Below are 19,339 nucleotides of genomic sequence, written 5' to 3' on the forward strand. Positions count from 1 at the left end.
GTTTGTAAAGTGAAAATGCAAACTAATACAAACATAGCTGGTTAGTTTATCCTGATACATGCAGCAACGATAACTTAATCTGCCTCGTCAACTATTCAATTTTACACTTCAATGATTTTTACTATGTCTATAAGAAATTCTTAAGATGATTGTAAGATACAAGGGTAGAGATTACACTGATTTTTCTATTAAGGATATAAGAAATAATATGAATCTAAAATGCAGACAGCTAAGTGAGTATCATTTTAATGTGCTCGTCCATCAAATATAAACATTATACATCCTTGTGATACTATAAAATTGCAAGTAAGGTTGTTTGTTTGTAACGCTTTCACGCAAAAACTACTAAATGGATTTGAATGAAACTGTACAATATATTTATTAAGCAGCTGCTACAGCTGCTACATTTTCACTTTTTTCTCTAACACTTCAGCAGAAATGTCTAGCAGAGGCCTTAATACATTTATATCTCTACATTTTGTATGATTTGGTTTACGAAAATTCTTTTGTTGTGCAATTAAAGTTGAATATTTTGAGTTGATATTCGACTGAAGTTTGTGACGACAAATAGTAAAAGTTGCACAGTGGCAAAATATCAAAGAAAAATTTTCTTTCTTATTTGTTAGAAGCTATGCGAATTCTGGCAATAAATTTGGGCAGATCAATCCATCAGATTCTAATTTGAACCTAACTTTCAAACCTGGTTATTTAATATATCTTTTCTTTGCAACTATCGTATTCAAATATTTAACGCGATATACTTGACGCAGGTGCAGAACGTGTGACCAAACTTCTCACCATGCGACTAAAAATTATTAAGCTTCAGAATATATTACAATAGGTCCGAGACTGTAATGCGGGAAGGTGACCCTAGTGGATCGCTATAATTTTGACCTTTTAGTTAGCATGGAAAAATTTGCTTTTGGCATATTTAAAAAATAACTCAATTATCATGTAATAAGTTTAGAATACATACTCAAATTAAAATTCAATATGAACAATTTTGCTCATCTATACATAATCCACATTAGATATTCTTGCACATATATGTACCATCACATATTCTACTCACGAGTGAAGCCATGACAGATGAATAGAATAGTATAAATATAATATCATAATCCAATGACGACCAGATTTGTGCGTGTAAATTGCATTGAAATTAATAATCGCAAAAATATAGAGAGAATGTATATTATAATGAATAAAAAAATGATTGTTTTTATTATTTTTATAAAAAAATTATGCATATGTTTGGGTGTGGGACCTAAATTGATACAAAGTTTTGTGGGACACCAACCTAGTAAATGTAAATACTGACGCCTAAAATAATACTCTCAACACATACACTATGATGCAATTATCTAAGACATTACCTTCAACTGATAATAAAAAAAATACCAAACATCAAACACAAAGAGAGGGAGGTAATGACAAATCAAAAAAACCTACCCCAAATAAAAAAAATTTTTAGTATAAAAGCATTCGATATCAAATATTACAATTATTAAATTTAGTTTTGTTAAATTAAATTTATATATTATAGCACTAAGTACAAAAAAATATACAAAACGCACACAAAATGGCTTTCAAGGTATTTACAATACATTATTTATTTATTTATTTTTTAAGTTGGTACTCATATAGTATCATAGAGATGAGTTGTTTGTTTGTTGTTTTATAATACCAACACAGAATAACAAAAAAAATAAAATAAAAATAAAACATACGAACGACGATATATTTTATTCATAGTTGTCGTCATAAGCTTTTAAAAAAAATTGTGGAAATACATTAAAATTGTGGAATAAAATAAAGCAACACAGTTACGTATTTTCATGTCACACAATAAAAAAACTAAAAGAATTTTACTTGTTACAATTATTGTATTGGTCGTTCGTTGTTTGTTGTGTGTCGTGTCGTGTCGTTCTGTGACGTATCGTGTGTCATCTCTGTGTAAAGTGTGTATACAGGGTGGATTATCATTGAAATGGGAAATATTTAGTCTGGTAAGCATTCTTAAAAGATAAAAAAGTTATATTCACTTACATGATCGGAGGTTCATTAGATTTGGAAAAATTGAATAATTGAAAAAAACTGTTCAAATTTAAAAGACAAATGAAACTACTAGTTTGAAAACAATTTGAAATTATCATCTTGCGTGATAACACCTAAAAATTTCTCAATTTTATAATTTTGTGAACCACAGTTATGAAATAATATCTTAGCACATTTGTTTCAAAATTGTACGACTTGCAAACAAAATCTCTAAATATTGTACTTTTTGGATAACTATTAGAAAGAATCAAACAAATTTTTCTACGTCAAGTATCTTTTGTGTGATATATAACTTAAAATAGATCAGATTCCGATTAATTAGTATTTGAAAAATTTCTTTCGGTTTACGATTTTTTGGTAATTTTCACTTTCAATTTTCTTTTTTTAATTATTCTCAAAAAACAGATACCATTTTATTTTTAAATTTGAGTATAATACCAAAACGAAAATGTTGCCAAAAAATTGAAATTTTGTGTGACAACTAATGAGCATTTAATACGCCTTTTGTAAATTTTAAGTGGATTCTCTGTACGGTTTACGATACACTAATTATGAAAAACAGTCTTTTTTACATGGTGGTGTATGAAGAAGTCGTAATAAATGTTGATTTTTTTGTCAAAAAGTAAGTGCTTTTTTCTAAGCCGTAAAGAGAGTTAATATGAATTTTTCACAAAAAGCGTATAAAAAGATGATTCATTAAATAATTAATGAATAAAATTTTAAATTTTTTGAATCATTTTCCTTTTTTTTGGTAATTGTTTATCTTTACAATCCTGCGAATCTAATGAGCATTCGATTATCCGTTTGAGAGTTTTTGTTATCTTTTAAGAACGCTTATTTAACTATATATTATAGAAACTGGTATGACTTAGAATGCCTACAATGGGTTAAATATATATATATCTATGCACCTAAACTGTGAAATATTGACTCTGTATCCGAAGTCCAAAGTTGGGCATCATCATTGAAAAATGCAACTCAGCATTGCTACGAAATATAGGTTTAAGGCCAACCTGATGAAACAATGAATTCGAACCGTTCTATCATATTGTTTTCTAGATATCTATATCTGAAAAACTTGAATTTTTTTTCGGGGTTCAAAAATAGACAATTATATATATAAAGGTGTAAGCAAGGTGCAATTATAATTATATTTTGACCGGCCGTATTTGAAAAAAAAATAAGTTTTAAGACTGCTCGCGTTGTCTTAAGATCTTTTCATCTATAACTCAGAATCTGTACTTTTGGAAAGTTTAACCGAAGTTGATCTGGTTTGAAATTATACAAATATTTACCTTGTGATAAAATAAAATTGTTGATTCATTTAATTAGATTAGGTTAGGTTATAGTGGCTGTCCTGGGATGGGACACTCTTAGACCATAGGATCTGTTGTGATACCGAAAAAGGGTTGGCCCATCTAGAGCCATTAGTCCATGAACCATTTGCAGCTGTTTAAGAATAGCAGGAGTACTTAGACGTCGACGGACTTTAGGTCGGAGAGGTCGTCAAAGAGAGGCTGGCTCAAGTAAGTCCATCTCCTCATGGGAAGAGCTGAACAGTAACAGAGAAGATGAGACATTGTCTCCTTCTCCTCACCACTGTGACAGCTTCTGCAGTAATCGTGATACACTGCCAGGCCCAGATGTTCAGATTGCCTGCCGCCCAACCAGTGTCCTGTAATAGCTGCAAAAACTTTGCAAACAGAGGCCCTTGGAAGTGATATAAGATCTTCGGAACCCCAACGATTGTCCTCAGACCATATTTGTAGTTGTTTAAGAACAGCAAAAATGCTTTGACGTCAACGGACTTCAGGTTGGAGAGATCGTCAAAGAAAAGCTTATGCGAATGAGCTCGCTCCTCCTGCCCAGAACTGGAAAGTGATGGAGAAGGTGAGAACCGTTTCTTCTTCCTTCCCACTGTGGCGGCTTCTGCAAAAATCGTGATGCACTGGTAGGCCGAGTTGTTCTGCGTGCTTCCCGCTTAGCCAGTGTCCAGTTGTAGCCAAAACAATTAAAATTATAATCTCTTCAAGATTTGTCGCGAGTTTTGGCTTCGCTGGTCGAATTTTTCAAATTGATACCAACGAAATTAAAATTTTGAATGCCATTCGGTATAAAAAAAAAACGTATATTTTCCAATGTAATCTCCATGGATTTAATAAATATAATATCATGGTGTATTGGAAAATAGAAAATGTAGAAAACACGTATATTACAATGAGAGAAATATTACAGTTTAACCAGTTACATTTTCCAATGGGACTAATGGAAAACAATATTCATTTCAAGGTTATTCGTATGTACATATTATTATTATTCTATACTTTAAAAAAATTGTTACCTTTAGTGTTTTGTGCTATTTATTTTAATTGCTCATTTAAACGATATACTAATCAATTACGTACATTTAATTTAAATACAGGACGATTCATTTTAAACGTCTCTTCAAGGCCATCTTAAAAGCCTCTCCGCCATGGCCGTGAAGTATTCACTGTCAAAAGAAGCGGCTCTAGTCAGTTTTGAGGATAGTGCGTTTTGAGGAAGTTTCATTGTGGCGGCTGATTTCTCAATATACGATAAATTCATCGAAATTGAACTGTACCAATCAAAAAATTTATGAAGAATCACTTATACCGGTGGCTAGTGTAGGCATACTTCTCGCATTAATCTAGATCACTCGCTCACTAATTTATACGAGTTACGAGAATGAAGTTTTTCTTTACACACTTCGGGTACAGAACCTTTAATTCGCATTTGGGACGTACCTATGAACATTTTCCATTAAATTACCTTTTTCCTTAGAACCTTTTCAAACTGAAGCGATTTGGAAGATCTTTGTCTATTTTTAAGTTGTTTCGGGTACGGAACCCTAAACTTGCACTTGAAACATAGCTCTATTAAATTATTTTTCAAACCAAGCAAAAAAATTTAAATCGGTTCATTCGTTTAGGCGCTTCGATGCCACAGGCAGACAGACAGACAAAAACAGACACACGTAGCGGTCAAACCTATAACACCTCTTTTTTTTTGGTTCGAGGGTTAAAAATTTGGTTCGGCTACTTTTTGCCAATAAAAGAATAACGTTGTTTATATTAGCTTTTTAAAAATTGTTTAACTTGACGAGGGATGAATGAAGTTTTTTAACTGAATCTCACAGCCGAAACATTCTTGTTCGTCAATCTTTCATCGAATAAAAAATTACTTAAAACAATTAATAAATAATATACCTTACCAAATTTTATATTCTGATTTTGGATACTTTAGACCAAATAAAATTTGATTTAAGAGCGTTAACGCACTTTACGAGATCATGAACGCACAAGTTTGACTTTTAACACAGTTTTACTGTACATCAAAAGAACAAATCATCGAAAAATTTAACGTTTTGTTTGAAAACAAGATATAAATAAATTATTTAAAAACAAGAACAAAAAAACACACAGAAAAAAAAGAAAATTGTATTATGAATAAACAATGAAAAACTTGTGTAATTTTCATCAATACGCTTTTATTTTTGCCCATAGATTGTTGTTTTGTTCGCAATGATTGCCTTTGCACACGCTGGTGTTATTGCACCATACGGATATGGTCCTGCCCCACTTGCAGTCGCACATGCTCCAGCTGTTGCTAAAGTTGCCGTTGCCGCTGAAGATTACGATCCAAATCCACAATACAGTTACCAATACTCAATTGCCGATGCTCTAACTGGAGATCAAAAATCACAATCTGAATCACGAAGTGGAGATACCGTACAAGGTCAATACAGTTTGGTCGAACCAGACGGTACTCGTCGTATTGTCGATTATACCGCTGATCCAGTCAATGGATTCAACGCTGTTGTTCAACGCGAACCAGCCGTACAAAAAGCTGTTGTAGCTGCACCAGCTATTGCTAAAATTCACGCTCCATTAGGCTATGCAGCACCAGCTTATGGTAAAGCCATCTACGGTTAAGCACCAGTCTCATCCAATTTTATTAAGTCATCAATCAAGTCATCAGGATAATACGTTTGTGATTGCGAGTACTTTTTATTTGTAAATATTATAACGCTTGGAAAATTTTCTTGAACCACATGGGGTATTTTTCTAAGATTATATTGTGGGCATAAAATTTTCCAAAGTGTATATTCGTGTCTATAATAATCTAGTTTAATTTGTAATTTTAAGATATTTATTTATTGAATCGCCATATTATAATTTTTTTATATCGTCTATTATGCAAAAAAAAATAAACATCACCTTTTTCCATTGCATGCATTTTTATGCACATAATTCATTTGTTTTATTTTTTGTTGTTGTTACGTCATCATCATTCATTCATTTACCCCCCACCATCATCCCTACTTCTTTTTTGTGTATCATCATAATAATTAATGATAGTGATGCCAACCGTTTTTATTTAAAAAAGAAAAAGAAATCAAACGGTAATGCATTTTATAAATTAGAAATTATAAATGATTTTCCGGTTTGTATTGGGTGTTCAAGCTGCTACTAAAAGTACCAATTTCTTGCTGTTCGAGAATAATTCTTCGACCTTTATTCGATGAAAGTTTGCTTTAAATCAAAGGAGAAATTGTAACGACAGTTAAGAGAAATTCTAGAACAAAAGTTTTTATTTTCGAATACCATAAGACACAACCATCAAATTTAATTTTCAAAGGGGAGTTATCTCTGTTAATATTGGTTTTACTTGAAAACATTTTTTTTTAAGAGTTATGCCCGTTTGAGAGGTAGAAACATTTCTTTTGGTTTTTCAAGCAACCAATCGAAGATCTAAGTAAGAAGATTTGAAGGTAGCTTAGTGCTTCATACATTGCATCGAAAGAAATTTTAATAAAAAATTCAAACATTAAAATCACAAATATAGAGGTATTAAAGAAAAGTATCACAAATAGCGAAGTATTATAAATGATTCAATGCAATTTTTTCTATGATTTATGGTTATACGATAAAATAGTTTCATTCTATTAATATTGGCAGACAAATATCAAATTTTTTATTTCTATAAAGTTTTTTTTCTGTTTTCGACATCTACATGGAATCAATAGATTTTTGTAAAAGTTTACAAAGGGTTTTGTTATCGTTCATCTTCGAGAGTGGTGTATCCAGGGTTTTGTACAGAGGGGGCTTATTTTATCATCTTCCTGCTCTTCCATGAGGTGATGGAGTCATTTGAGTCAGCCTTTCTTTGACGACTACTCCGACCTCAATTTCGTCAACGTCAAAGCGTTCTTGCTATTCTTAAACAGCTCCAAATATTTTTTGGAGTTTTGGCCGGAGATGGGTCAAACATTCTCTTTTCGGTATCAAAACAGACCCTATAGTTTAAGTGACCATCCCCAGACAGTCACTCTTACCTAACCTATCCCAACCACCATCGATGCAATCAACACCAGTATTGAAAGCTCATGAAAACATCAAACTCATGATATGAACAGAACTTAATTTTAAATAGTTAAGCCCTATTTTTCAAAACTTTTTAACTAAGTTCTCTGATTAATTTGATATTTATTTATAATATTTTATAATATAGGTAAATGTCATTGTTATACATACACGTGTTAAGTATTCAGCCCACTTACATTTCAAACATATACAGAGTGATTTTTCATAGAAGGATTCGAAAATCTTCATTCGAAAACGGAATGAAAAATCATAAAACCCGAAAAACATATAACTTATTAGACTTATTTTTTGGGGGGAATGGCAGTATAGCATTTAGTTTTTATATGCCTCTATGGTTAAACAGGAGTCAACTTTGTTTTTTTAAATGGTATTACCATTATTCTTGGAAAATTATTGTTTTTTGCCACAAAAGAGCAACTATTGTTTGAAATTTTTTTCCCTAGGCTTCAATTTTTGGCTCCTGATTCCAAGTATTTTCAGGCACATGCACAGGTTGTCCACAAAATTATTTTCCAATATTATTTTTATAGTTTACAGTCTTAAAAGCCCGTAAAATAAAGTACCGAAAATTGAGACTGGAACAAATATTTTCAAACAAAAGTTGTCTTTTTGTGACAAGATTGTGCTACAAATAGCTTAAATTATAAATTTCCGGAAACCCTCCACACAAAATCAGGTTTGATCGATTCGTTTGTGGCACCGTAGCTCCTAACCGAACGAACCGAGTTTGATTTTTTTTCTTTGAAAGATGGTTTGATCGAGAGTGTTCTTAGCTATGTTTCAAGAAAATTTGCCCAACCATTTGAAGATCATCACCCTTTTTATAGTTGTTATCGAGTATGGAGCACTAAAGTTAAAAGTAAGGGTGGAAACTTTTTAAAAATCTTCCTGTCTTCATTTACCTTCAAATCGATAGAGCCAGCCACTCATTCAATATGTATTATTATTTATAGCTATAATAATATAATTTAAATTAATTTAGCTACAGTTTAAGTAGTGTTATAATAATAATGTCCTTACTAAAAACTTTTAATTAGTTAATGTATGTAATAAAATTTAACCTAAAAACTTGAAATAACAAAACTTTTGATTATATAATAACGAGAATGAAACTTCAATAAAAAATAAAATTTATTGCAAATTCTATATTATACAATGAGTCCCAATTAATGCGGTAAAACTTTTGTTATTTGTTTTTTGTGCAAAAAGCTCAACAAGGCCAATAGTAAAGTTCCTTTATTTTTAATACGCTACCGACAATATCGATTGGAAAAAATTGATCTTAATTGATTTTAATTGAAAACTACGGTCAGATATCGATTATTCAACTACCATGACAAAAGAAATTTACTAATTCTTTTCAATTGGACACACTGTATATAAAAATAAAAATTTAATATAGGCTTCCTATCACTTCTATATACAGATACGTCTATAGATCACTAAAATATTGAGAAAATCATTATTATAATAACATCAAGTTAATATGGCAGTCATAAAAAAAGCAGTGATGTACAAAATTACTAAAATAGTTAATTAAAAGAGTATGCTTTTTTTATTAGCCAGTTCATTTGTGAATTTGAACAGTATTGTTGTAAATTACTATGATTTCTTAGTATTCATCTAGTTATTCAACGCCTGCTGAAATCCAGTTTAAACCTGTTATCATAGTTCTATTTTATTAAGTTTACTATCATAACGATTGGATAGTATTTTTGGAGACAACCCCTAAATTCCTCTAAACTATTTTTTTGTATTGTAACGATTCTAGACATATTTTGAAGAATGCTCTTTTAATCGTCTAATGGGAAGATATTCATGTATTCATGGTTAGATATTCTATTATCCAAAATAATTTATGGAGTTCTATTTACCTCAAAGTATCAAAAAACACAAAAAAATAAGTGATTCTAGGATGAAATGGTATGTATCTTAGATATTGACTGAAGTTTATCCGGGACATCGGCTTCTGCACCCAGTTTTGAGCAAAATCTCAAAGAGAACACGTGCAATCGTTAAATAGGCCCAATGTTTTAGTTTTTTGGTTCATTATTACTCTATAAATGGAATTATATTCACATCGGAGGTTACCCAATTTTGATACTTTTCTTAAGATACCCCTTTCAAAAAATCGAGTAAATTACAAAAAAAAAAATTTTTTTATCAAAAAAGTTTCAGTATTTGACGAAACTCGGCACCTAGAGTAATTTTGACCCTAAAAATATTAAAAAGAGGCCTATTTAACAATTATGTGAATAATTTTTGAAATACCCGATAAAATCCTGTACGAAAGTTCGAACAAAATCTATACATATTTGGAATATTACCCTTCTCGTCGAGATGTTTATGAAATGATCCAATGACGCGGAAATATGTTTGATTGTGATTCTATAGGGAAAAGTATAATCCGGATAGCAACTATAAAACAGAAACCTTACGGTCTACTAACCGCTGTACATTATAGACTGTACACGGAGGTTAAAATTCTTAAGGTAATTAATATTATTTTATTCTCTATTATGGAAAACAGAAATTTATTTGCACTCATTTTGACAATGTAATATAAGTCTGAATTAAAAATATAAAAAATAATAATATTAAAAAAAAAAAAAAAAAAAAACAAGTTAACGTAATAACGCCCGCGAATATAGCAAGCAGTAACAGCAGCATCAAGCCAGTAATACCAGTTGGTGTCATATTTTATAATTATTTCATTATTAATTACATAGTTTGTTATATATATATTTTAATATAAAAAATATTTATTTTATTTTAATTTAACCTAAATATAAAAAAAAAAAACCAGCATATAATCTATATAACCAGATATACATATATTAACGTTATACAGAAGGTTGAAACAAAACCGAAAGTAGAAGTTAGAAGTAGAAGAATAATATATTGTGCTTAAAAATAGTTTATCTACCTACGTCCGTGATATAAGAAGTACTTTTCTCACTCAGTATGCGTGAGCAAAATAGTTCATTACCACAATGGGTGGTAATTAATTCATTACAGCACTAGTGTCGCAATGAATTCATTATCACACTCCAAATTACTGTCAAAGTGTAAACTAGTAAAACTTTTTTTAATTTTCTATTTTTTTCAATTAGCCATGACAAGTTTTCAATAATAATTATCGTTTATTTTCACATTGTAGAGGCTTAGATAAAATTTTAAACACGAGTTGGGAAATCGGAGAATTATCGAACTAGTATCGTAAATAATTAATAAATAAAGTTAAAAATAAAGGTAAAATTCCTTTCTTGTATAACAGAATTAAGTGCCGAAAGCTAAAATATTTATGACACTTATATCTTTTTATTATGAATATGAGTTTTCATATGAAAATATTTCATCATTTATGTAATTATACGGCCTATATATTTATATAATAGGTAATATTATTTAATGAAAATATAGGCAAAATTATTACATTGACGATGAAATTGCTGCATAAAAGCTCATATTAATAAAAATGTTATGGCACGTTCAATGTTATTAAACAATCAATGATTATGACTAAAGATCAATTGAATTTCTAAACGATTTCAAATATTTCTTCCTTAATAGTCAATAGTTTTTTTTACAATTTTTAAAAGCTGTTACTTTACTTCGCTTAATACTACCGAATGAAATTTGATATGCATTCTTGGCTTTGATGACATTATTGACTAAATGATATCATTGTTCACAGTGTTCCTACTCAGCGTTCCTTATGAACTCGAATTCCATTATTTGGCCAGAAAAATAAATGATGCCATAGTCAATAATATCATGAAAATGTGTATAAAATCAAAAAATCTTGATTGGGAACACGCTTTGTTCATGTAGCAAAAAGTAACTGAAATAGGAGCATTTGAAATAGCGGTTGAGCAGACTTTTGATCCACACAAATAACTGTAATATATTTGAATATATTTTACCCAAGTAGTTCAAAGTATGACTAATTTGGTTAGGTTGAGGTTGTCGAATGGACGATTTGGTTGGGTTCTGAACATTTTAGCCCTTGCGTTCAAAAAAAGGACACTATTACAGAAATTTGTTTCGTTCTATTTTTTTCAGGTATTTTTTTCCAACCTATTTTTTCCTAAACCCTATATTAGTCGAGAAATTCTAAACATGTTGCTTTACCTTTCTACTAAAAGTCGCTGTTTGTTACGCTTCGCGCCTTGCTCATTTGGCTACTTAATTCAGCACAAAATATCATGTAGCAATGCATATCAGTCTTCTCTTCTAGAAAGTATAGATTCATATTTTTTTTTACTCCCGCTTCAATATTTCACAAATACCCCATATTTAGATTACACGAAAAACTAAAATAATGTGTTAAGCATGAAATATAACCATATAACAAAGGATTCTGTGAAAATGTGCTATGAATAATTAATTGATTAGGTCTGTTGATTTATGATGTATTCAGAGAGTTTACATGTACCTAACCCCAAGATCACTTTAATTCCCACACGGATTGAATATTTAGATAGATAACCCACACAAAACTCTAGAGATTTAAGTTTAAAGGAAAATTCAATACGCATAATTTTACATCTTTGAATATATACATCTTATCCGTTTGTTCCATTATGTTTAAAGTTTTAGTGGCACCGATACTCAAATTTTGATACTTGTGAAAAAAAAAACTTTACATTACTAGTTCTGATCAATCAATAAATTTTGGAAAAGTTATTTACGTAGGTTACAAATTTATGGAGCTGTTGTCATGCTTGCACTTTCTTTATTTTCATAAACATTCTTTTCGAACAACAAAATAATGTGTAAAATCGATCCAAATATTGCGATATCTCAGAAACTCTTTACCAATCATTAAATTAACCTGATTTTTATAATTTTGGATCAAAATTACCCTATCCCCTGAGTTTCATCAAATTCCAAGACAAAGATTTTTTTTCTCGGTTTTTTCGACTTTTTCAATCCCCAATTTCGATAAAACTTAGTATATAAGGTAATTTTTACCCACAAAGTACAAAAATCGGGTGCATTTGATGACTGGTCGAATAGTTTTTCATATACGGACTAAAATCGATCCAAATATTGCGATATCTCAGAAACTCTGCATTGTAACATTGTAACTTATCTCTATCGGTTTACAAGATGGGTACAACGGACCCAAGATCCAACTCACCTATGCTGCTCATTTACGAACTCGACCTCACTTTTTACGTCCTGAACAGACTGTAAAACTTCCACCTTGATATCTTTTTTCTGTTTTGACTTATCGTGTTGACAGACGGTTGGACAGAGAACCGAAAATGGACTAATTAGCTGATTTTATGAAAACTAATACCAATTTAATGTTCGTAGCATCAATATTTTTAGGCGATACAAACTTGGGACATTAGTATTTCCTGATATATTTCGTATACATGTGTATACATGGTATAACAAGATTCATTCTATATAGAACAGTATATACAATGAATTAGCACACAATTATTATGTAAAATGTTGGAAATATATAATTATTTTCAAAAACAAAACTATTTATTACAATTTTAATCTATATATAAAATCATAATATTCCAAAATTAATATTATAAACTGATGTACAGACACACGGACCTTGATATAACTAATAGATATTAAAATAGATAAATAAAATACTGCTGCATATATTCTCTATGAATATCATCCATTCATGGACTATCTCTATCATCATATCATAGAATAGATATAAAATTTAAATTCATTCATTTCCCTATAAAGCTACGTTTACACTCATACCCGTATTCATTTTTGCGTATTTCAGCGTGATTTTTGTAGAAAATTCTATTTATTATTTGGTCGTGCATGTATCGTCTGAAAATCATTCAGTTCGTACCATTGAATTCTGGTGATGATACAATATTATGGTATCATATTCGCACCGTATATGAGTTTTATTGCAGGGGTTTCCAAGGTAACGACACACCACTCAATTAAAGTTCTTAAAGTAAATTCGCTAGAGGCAGCATGTTTTGATTTCTCAATTAAGAGTAATGTTAAACGTATATTATCACAAGTGAAAATAGACAACTGACTGAGTTTATTTGTGAAATATCCTGTATAAAAAGTGTTGAATGTGTGCTTTGCATAACTTTTTTTTATAAGTGCATTTTCTGTTTTCTATTTATGCATTTTCTAGATTTCTTTTTTTTTTTCAAGAATGTTTCACAAGACCTACTACTTGAAGCTGTCTGAAAATTGTCAATTCCCTATCTCATAGTTTTGGAGAAAAATAACACCAACGTTTTGCCCTAATTTGCGCTCTTATAGGTAACCAGTGATGTTTTCGAAAAAATGTTTCATGCAAAAGTTGTTAATTTTTTTTTTATAAGGAACATTTTTTATACTTAAACTTTTGTTCTGTCTCGACTGGGTTGCAAGACAGGCCCTATGGACCCCAAATCCAATTGACTTTTGTTGCTTTTTTAGGAATTCAACCCCATTTTTTTCGCCCCGAGCACGCTTTAAATCAGCTTGATATCTCTTTTCGTTTTTGAGTTATCGTGTTAACAGGCTGTCGTGACAGACAGACAGATATATTTGCAACTTTTACAAGTTAGTAACTAATATCGAAATTTCAGAATTTCACAAATTTTTCCAATTTTCAATTCAATTAAATTTTCCATACTGATTTCCTATGAACGAACACAGAGTTGTACATGAACGCCCTTAATAATTTTGAATGAACTAGTTTAAAAAATAAATAATTGTCCCGAAAGAAATTTCACAAATAATTACATTGTCCACAGAGATCGAGTGTAATTTGATTTTCATTGTAAACTGTACTGCACAATTAAAAACCGAAGAAGAACAACTAACTGAGGTGTGTTTTATAAATGTTGAAAACATCAATTTTCATTATCCACTAACACCCCCCCCCAGTCAACATCAATGGTGATTGGTGATGTGCTCGTGTTAGTTACTTTGTATGGTTAAAATATTTGTAGAGGTAGGGAGAGATATACAGAGTGATCATTATGAATATTAAATATTTCGATCCACGCGGTTCTCCAGTTCATGCCTTTAGCCAAGACTCTAATACTTCCAGCCCCTACTGCGACAGAATACAGTAAACGAGGCACTCTTTAATGTCAGAATATAACAATCTATATTAATTATTTTAAATCTGAGCGCTTCAATTTCAAAATATGTCGGGTATTTAAGCAATTAATAACCATCGGAATTCTTTTTGCGAACTGGTAGTTGCTTCTGAACCAGGATCTAAGAAAGGTCAATCTTAGATGAAGAGGAACCGCTCGCTTCAAAAGGCATCTAAAAGCAAAATTGTTGTGACAATTTCAGAGTGCTGGCTAGGCGGTAGGTATATGCTATACAACTGGGCCAACAGTTTCTTCGGTATTATAACGGGCCCTATGGTCTAATTGTGCGCCAGCCCAGGGCAACCTCTTTAACCTGACCTAAATAATTAACCATGTTTTTTTTTTGTTATTTTCACTTGTAAAAAAAAGTTTTTTTCTTTTCCACTCTGTATATTTCGTATACCTTTACTCTTATAATACTTGTAGTAGTTATGCAATCAACATTATTCATTTTCATAAATGGTTGGGTGTGGCCTTCATAGCATCATCATACGTTCTTTAATTTTTTTTCTTTATTATATCAATGTTTGTTTGTGTATCATAATATTTATAACGTAAACAAAAATAATTAAATATAATTTGATTTGTAATTAATTTAAAATTAATTATTATTAATTAAATACACTTTTAACCTCTCACGTTACTTTATTATTTACTAATATATCTATCTACTTATATAAGTACCTACTCTTTATATATCCATTATTTCAATAATAATTAAATCAAATTTTATTAATTGAGATATTTTATTTTTATTCATTTAATTTAATTTTAAGATACACGTAAATTTTTCCAAGCTAACGTGTGACTACACATGTTGATTAATAATAAAAAATAATGAACGATAATTTTTGAAAAGTGATTATTATGTTAAAATACGCTCGACCATGGTACAGCCTACTCATTTTAGTGGTAAATGAGTCCCCGATACATCATTCCAATGTACTTTTAAAATCGAAATATTGTCATGGAAATCGGAAATTCTAGACTACTTGTACAAGGGGAAAATATTCAAAGTTTGTTTCTGCGCACGTGCCACGTTTTTTAAAAAAGCGGCTACGGTCTTAAGTAAACTCTTTTATTCATTGACTTTCATTCGAGATTTGACAAATACGCTTGGGTAAAATGCTCCCCTTTATATTGGTTAAAATGATCCCTATTTTGAGGGTAAAATTATAATAGATAAAATGATCCTCCATCATTTTTATGGGCGTATAATGAATTTTTAGACCAGTTAAAAAAAATATTTTATGTGAACTGTTTGATAAAAACGCAATGGGAGCATTTTACTCACCTATTCTTACTCTTTTGACAACTATTGAAGATTACTAAAAATTTGAACAAATCAAAAGAAATTGTCATGCTAATATTACAACACTTGAATAAAGAAACCAAAATTTATTTCGATGTTATACATATTTCGAAAAAATTGATTATAAAAGTAACATTTTTTTCTTAAGGAGATCATTTTGGGAACTCCCGTTTACTTGTAGCTACTGTTACAATACAATGTCTAATGTCTAAAGAAGTTATTGCAAAGTGTTTTAACTATAAAATAGCTTAAAGTATGAAAATCCTATCATTAAATTGGTTCGAAATTCATTTTATTTGAAAACGTGACAATTTAAACGAAGCTAATGAACAGAAAATCACTTTTTCTTTTAAAAATGTGGTTGACATCATATTGTAGACTGTAAGTACAATATTATTTAGTTTGGTAACATTGTGTGAAGTGAATATAGTTATTATTATTATTATAGAGAAGAGATGACACTCGTATTCACAATAAAATGCTATTCTTTTGTTTTTTTTTATATATGCTATAAAACCAGAAGTACTTAAAATGTAATAAAAATATAAAAAGTTATTAAAATGCTATACAAATTGTTTATTGAAATAAAAATATAAAATTATTTGTCATTATAAAACATAAAAATGATGCCATTATACACAATATGAGTATTTTATAATACAATATGCAGGGGTGTGCGGGTGGTTGTTTGGTTGATAATATAAATATACAAAGTAAAAAAATTAAAGCCTCATTCATTTTGTTTATTCACAGCTAAATTCACTTGAGTGTAAAATTAATTAAATTCAGTCTATAATAATCAAACACATTCAAGTTTTTAACCATAAATGGATTTAGCCAAACCCAAAGGAGCAGCTAAAGGTGCGGCGGCCAAACCATATGTAGGTGCAGCTAAACCAATTTTAGCAATAGCTGGTTGTGCAATAATTGCTTTTTGGACAGCGGCTTCACGTGATACAACAGCATTGAAACCATTAATTGGGTCAGCTGCATATTGTACGGTACGTCTGGTACCATCAGGTTCAATCAAACTGTATTCACCTTGTACGGTGTCTCCACTACGGGATTCTGATTGACTCTTTTGGTCTCCAGTGGTTGGATCTGATACACCATATGAGAATGTATATTGTGGGTTTGGATCGTAGGGTTCTGGTACTGCTACTTTAGCAATTGCTGGTGCAGCGATAGCTGGAGCTAACCGTAAGGCAGGTTGTGGTGCTAATGCTAAGGCAGGTTGTGGAGCGTAAGCCAAGGCTGGTCGTGGAGCGTAAGCTAAAGCTGGTCGTGCGGCTAATAATGGAGCTGGAGCTAAGGCAGGTGCGGCATATGCTAATTGTGCTGGGGCTAATGCTGGTGCAGCCAGTAATCTGGGTGCAAGTGACCGTGTAATACTTGATGTTGAGTAGGCAGCTGGAGCAGCAGCATAGCCAATTGCTGGGGCACCAATGAGACCAGCTTGTGAACAGGCAATGAATGCCGCGAATACGATCAACTGTAAATAGTCAGTTAAATTTTTGTTAAATTTATTAATTATAACTGAAAAATACATTTTTAAACTTATTTTATATTCATTTATTGCTAGAAAATTATTCCTACAAGTTTATACTAGCGGAGATGACTTGCGTTAAATTATTTTTACTTATTTGAGCAATTTTATTATATTTTGATATTAATGGAGATATGAAAAAAACCCCATTCCCATCCCAGTGGGAATCCCCATCTGTTCTCTAAGCGATTGAGCTAAAGAAATGTCCGATACCTGTGTACGATTTGTAAACTAACGTCTATTCGTCTATGGTGGCTGAAGTCGTCTACCGGTGGCTATGTTCAAATATATTATAGAACGCACATCCTTCAGTTTCTTGAGTCAGTGCTCTGGCAACTAAAATTAAATTCTACAACATGATTTCTCCCAAAACTGTACAGTTGTTGCCGCCTATTTCATTTCGAGGAAAATTTTGAATAACTTGGTAAATCTAATAAAATTTGTTAATAAAATTTGGCTGTATGATGTAATAAAATTTAATATACAATTCAGTTAAAAAGTTAAAAAATTAAATCATTGAATTGTCAGTCGAAAAAAAAGAACTATAAAATATTTGCCCGTAAAAATTTAATTATTCTCATACCCACACTTGGCATTTGTTCGAAAAATATTTTTTTTTATTTTTGAAAAATCAATAAAACACCCAACCACTAACAAATTTTAATTTTCATTTATTAAAAAATGAAAATTAATTTAAACGTTATTAAAAATATTTTTTAACCGTTAAAATTATATTTGAAAAATCCATCCGAAAATTTAATAAAGCACTTGAAATATAAAAAACTCTAAACTGTTATTTGAAATTTAATAATAAAACAAAATACACATAACCTATCTTTAATTTGACAGTTCATACAAATATTTATTTACCTTAAGAGACATGATTGTAATTTTTTTTGTGATAATTTAATTAAAATGAAATAGTTATTAATTGATTGATAATATGTTATGAACTGATATAAATTCAACAAATTTTATTCGTTTATATACCTAATAATTTTCTGATGCAATTTTACATATCAGTTACAGTCAGTTGAAACAGTTTGGGCGCCACTATTCATATACAAATTTGTATCAATGGTATCAACAATGAATGTGTATCAAACCGTGTGTGTTTCAAAAATGTTACAGTAATCTAACCAAATCGACTAAAAGCTAATTTTCTATCGCCAAACATATCTCATATGCAGATAGTGTCTCGTTTTTATTGAACGGAAGATACCTAGAACCATTGCATTTTCTCGACAGATATTGGTATTTAAGGGACATTGTTTGTATTGAAATAGCGGTATTTTATCAGAGTGCAAGTAGCCTGAAGACTGACTGTTATTGAGGATTTGTTTTCGAAAGATTGTCTATTTACTAACTTATTTATTAACTTATTTCGTAGTTCATTGATTACGTCAAATTTTGAGGAGGTAAAATTTGACACAGGAAAAGCTATGTAACTTGAATCTAAGAATTTGTATACATAAAATTTTAAAATTGTATTTTGTGTTCTATGGGTTTTCAAGTATAGAAAAGCGCAGTTTAAGTGGTTCATTCGCCCCCAATCGTTATAAATACCAGATGAGTCAGTGGTTGGACGCTCAGAGTAGTTAGCCCTGTGAGAGAAGTATGTAGAGCAACAACATATAGTAAGGACATAAAACAGAAGTTGAGAGGGTAGCAGGAAAAAAGACGTCTATTTGGACAATTCAATCGTTGCCCACTTTCTACTGTATTTTGTTTTCTATCAGTCTGTATTTTGTTTTCAACCAATCGAACAATATTCATTGCTTTCAATCATTTAGACAGATGCGCAGTACAAAGTATGAAACGACCGATGACTAGACCCCACACAGATAGGTGCCTTAAATTCAGCCACGGACTCTTACAGCTCGACATACGGGGTATCGTGTCCTTAATATAT

The 19,339-nt window shown here is 30.7% G+C and overlaps 2 protein-coding genes across 3 annotated transcripts; one reads left to right on the top strand and one right to left on the bottom strand.

The window, feature by feature from the left end:
* The first annotated feature begins 1,527 nt into the window (after positions 1–1,527).
* Positions 1,528–6,329, top strand: LOC123290377 (larval cuticle protein A3A-like). The gene is made up of 2 exons (XM_044870524.1): positions 1,528–1,594; positions 5,583–6,329. Exons 1-2 carry the CDS (start codon positions 1,583–1,585, stop codon positions 6,009–6,011), a joined length of 441 nt encoding a protein of 146 aa, XP_044726459.1. The 5' UTR covers positions 1,528–1,582; the 3' UTR covers positions 6,012–6,329.
* Positions 6,330–16,595: 10,266 nt separating this feature from the next.
* Positions 16,596–18,373, bottom strand: LOC123290364 (larval cuticle protein A2B-like). Of its 2 annotated transcripts, XM_044870510.1 has the most exons (3): positions 18,298–18,373; positions 17,165–17,373; positions 16,596–17,065 (listed from the first exon to the last, which is right to left on the bottom strand). In XM_044870510.1, the coding sequence occupies exons 1-3, from the start codon at positions 18,307–18,309 to the stop codon at positions 16,699–16,701; spliced, it is 588 nt and encodes a 195-aa protein (XP_044726445.1). In that variant the 5' UTR covers positions 18,310–18,373; the 3' UTR covers positions 16,596–16,698. The 2 variants fall into 2 exon arrangements, with proteins under 2 accessions (XP_044726445.1, XP_044726444.1); XM_044870509.1 differs by having other exon boundaries at positions 16,596–17,373.
* Between the last annotated feature and the right edge of the window lie 966 nt (positions 18,374–19,339).

Source organism: Chrysoperla carnea, chromosome 1 (genome assembly GCF_905475395.1).
Source record: "Chrysoperla carnea chromosome 1, inChrCarn1.1, whole genome shotgun sequence".
Taxonomy (NCBI): domain Eukaryota; kingdom Metazoa; phylum Arthropoda; class Insecta; order Neuroptera; family Chrysopidae; genus Chrysoperla; species Chrysoperla carnea.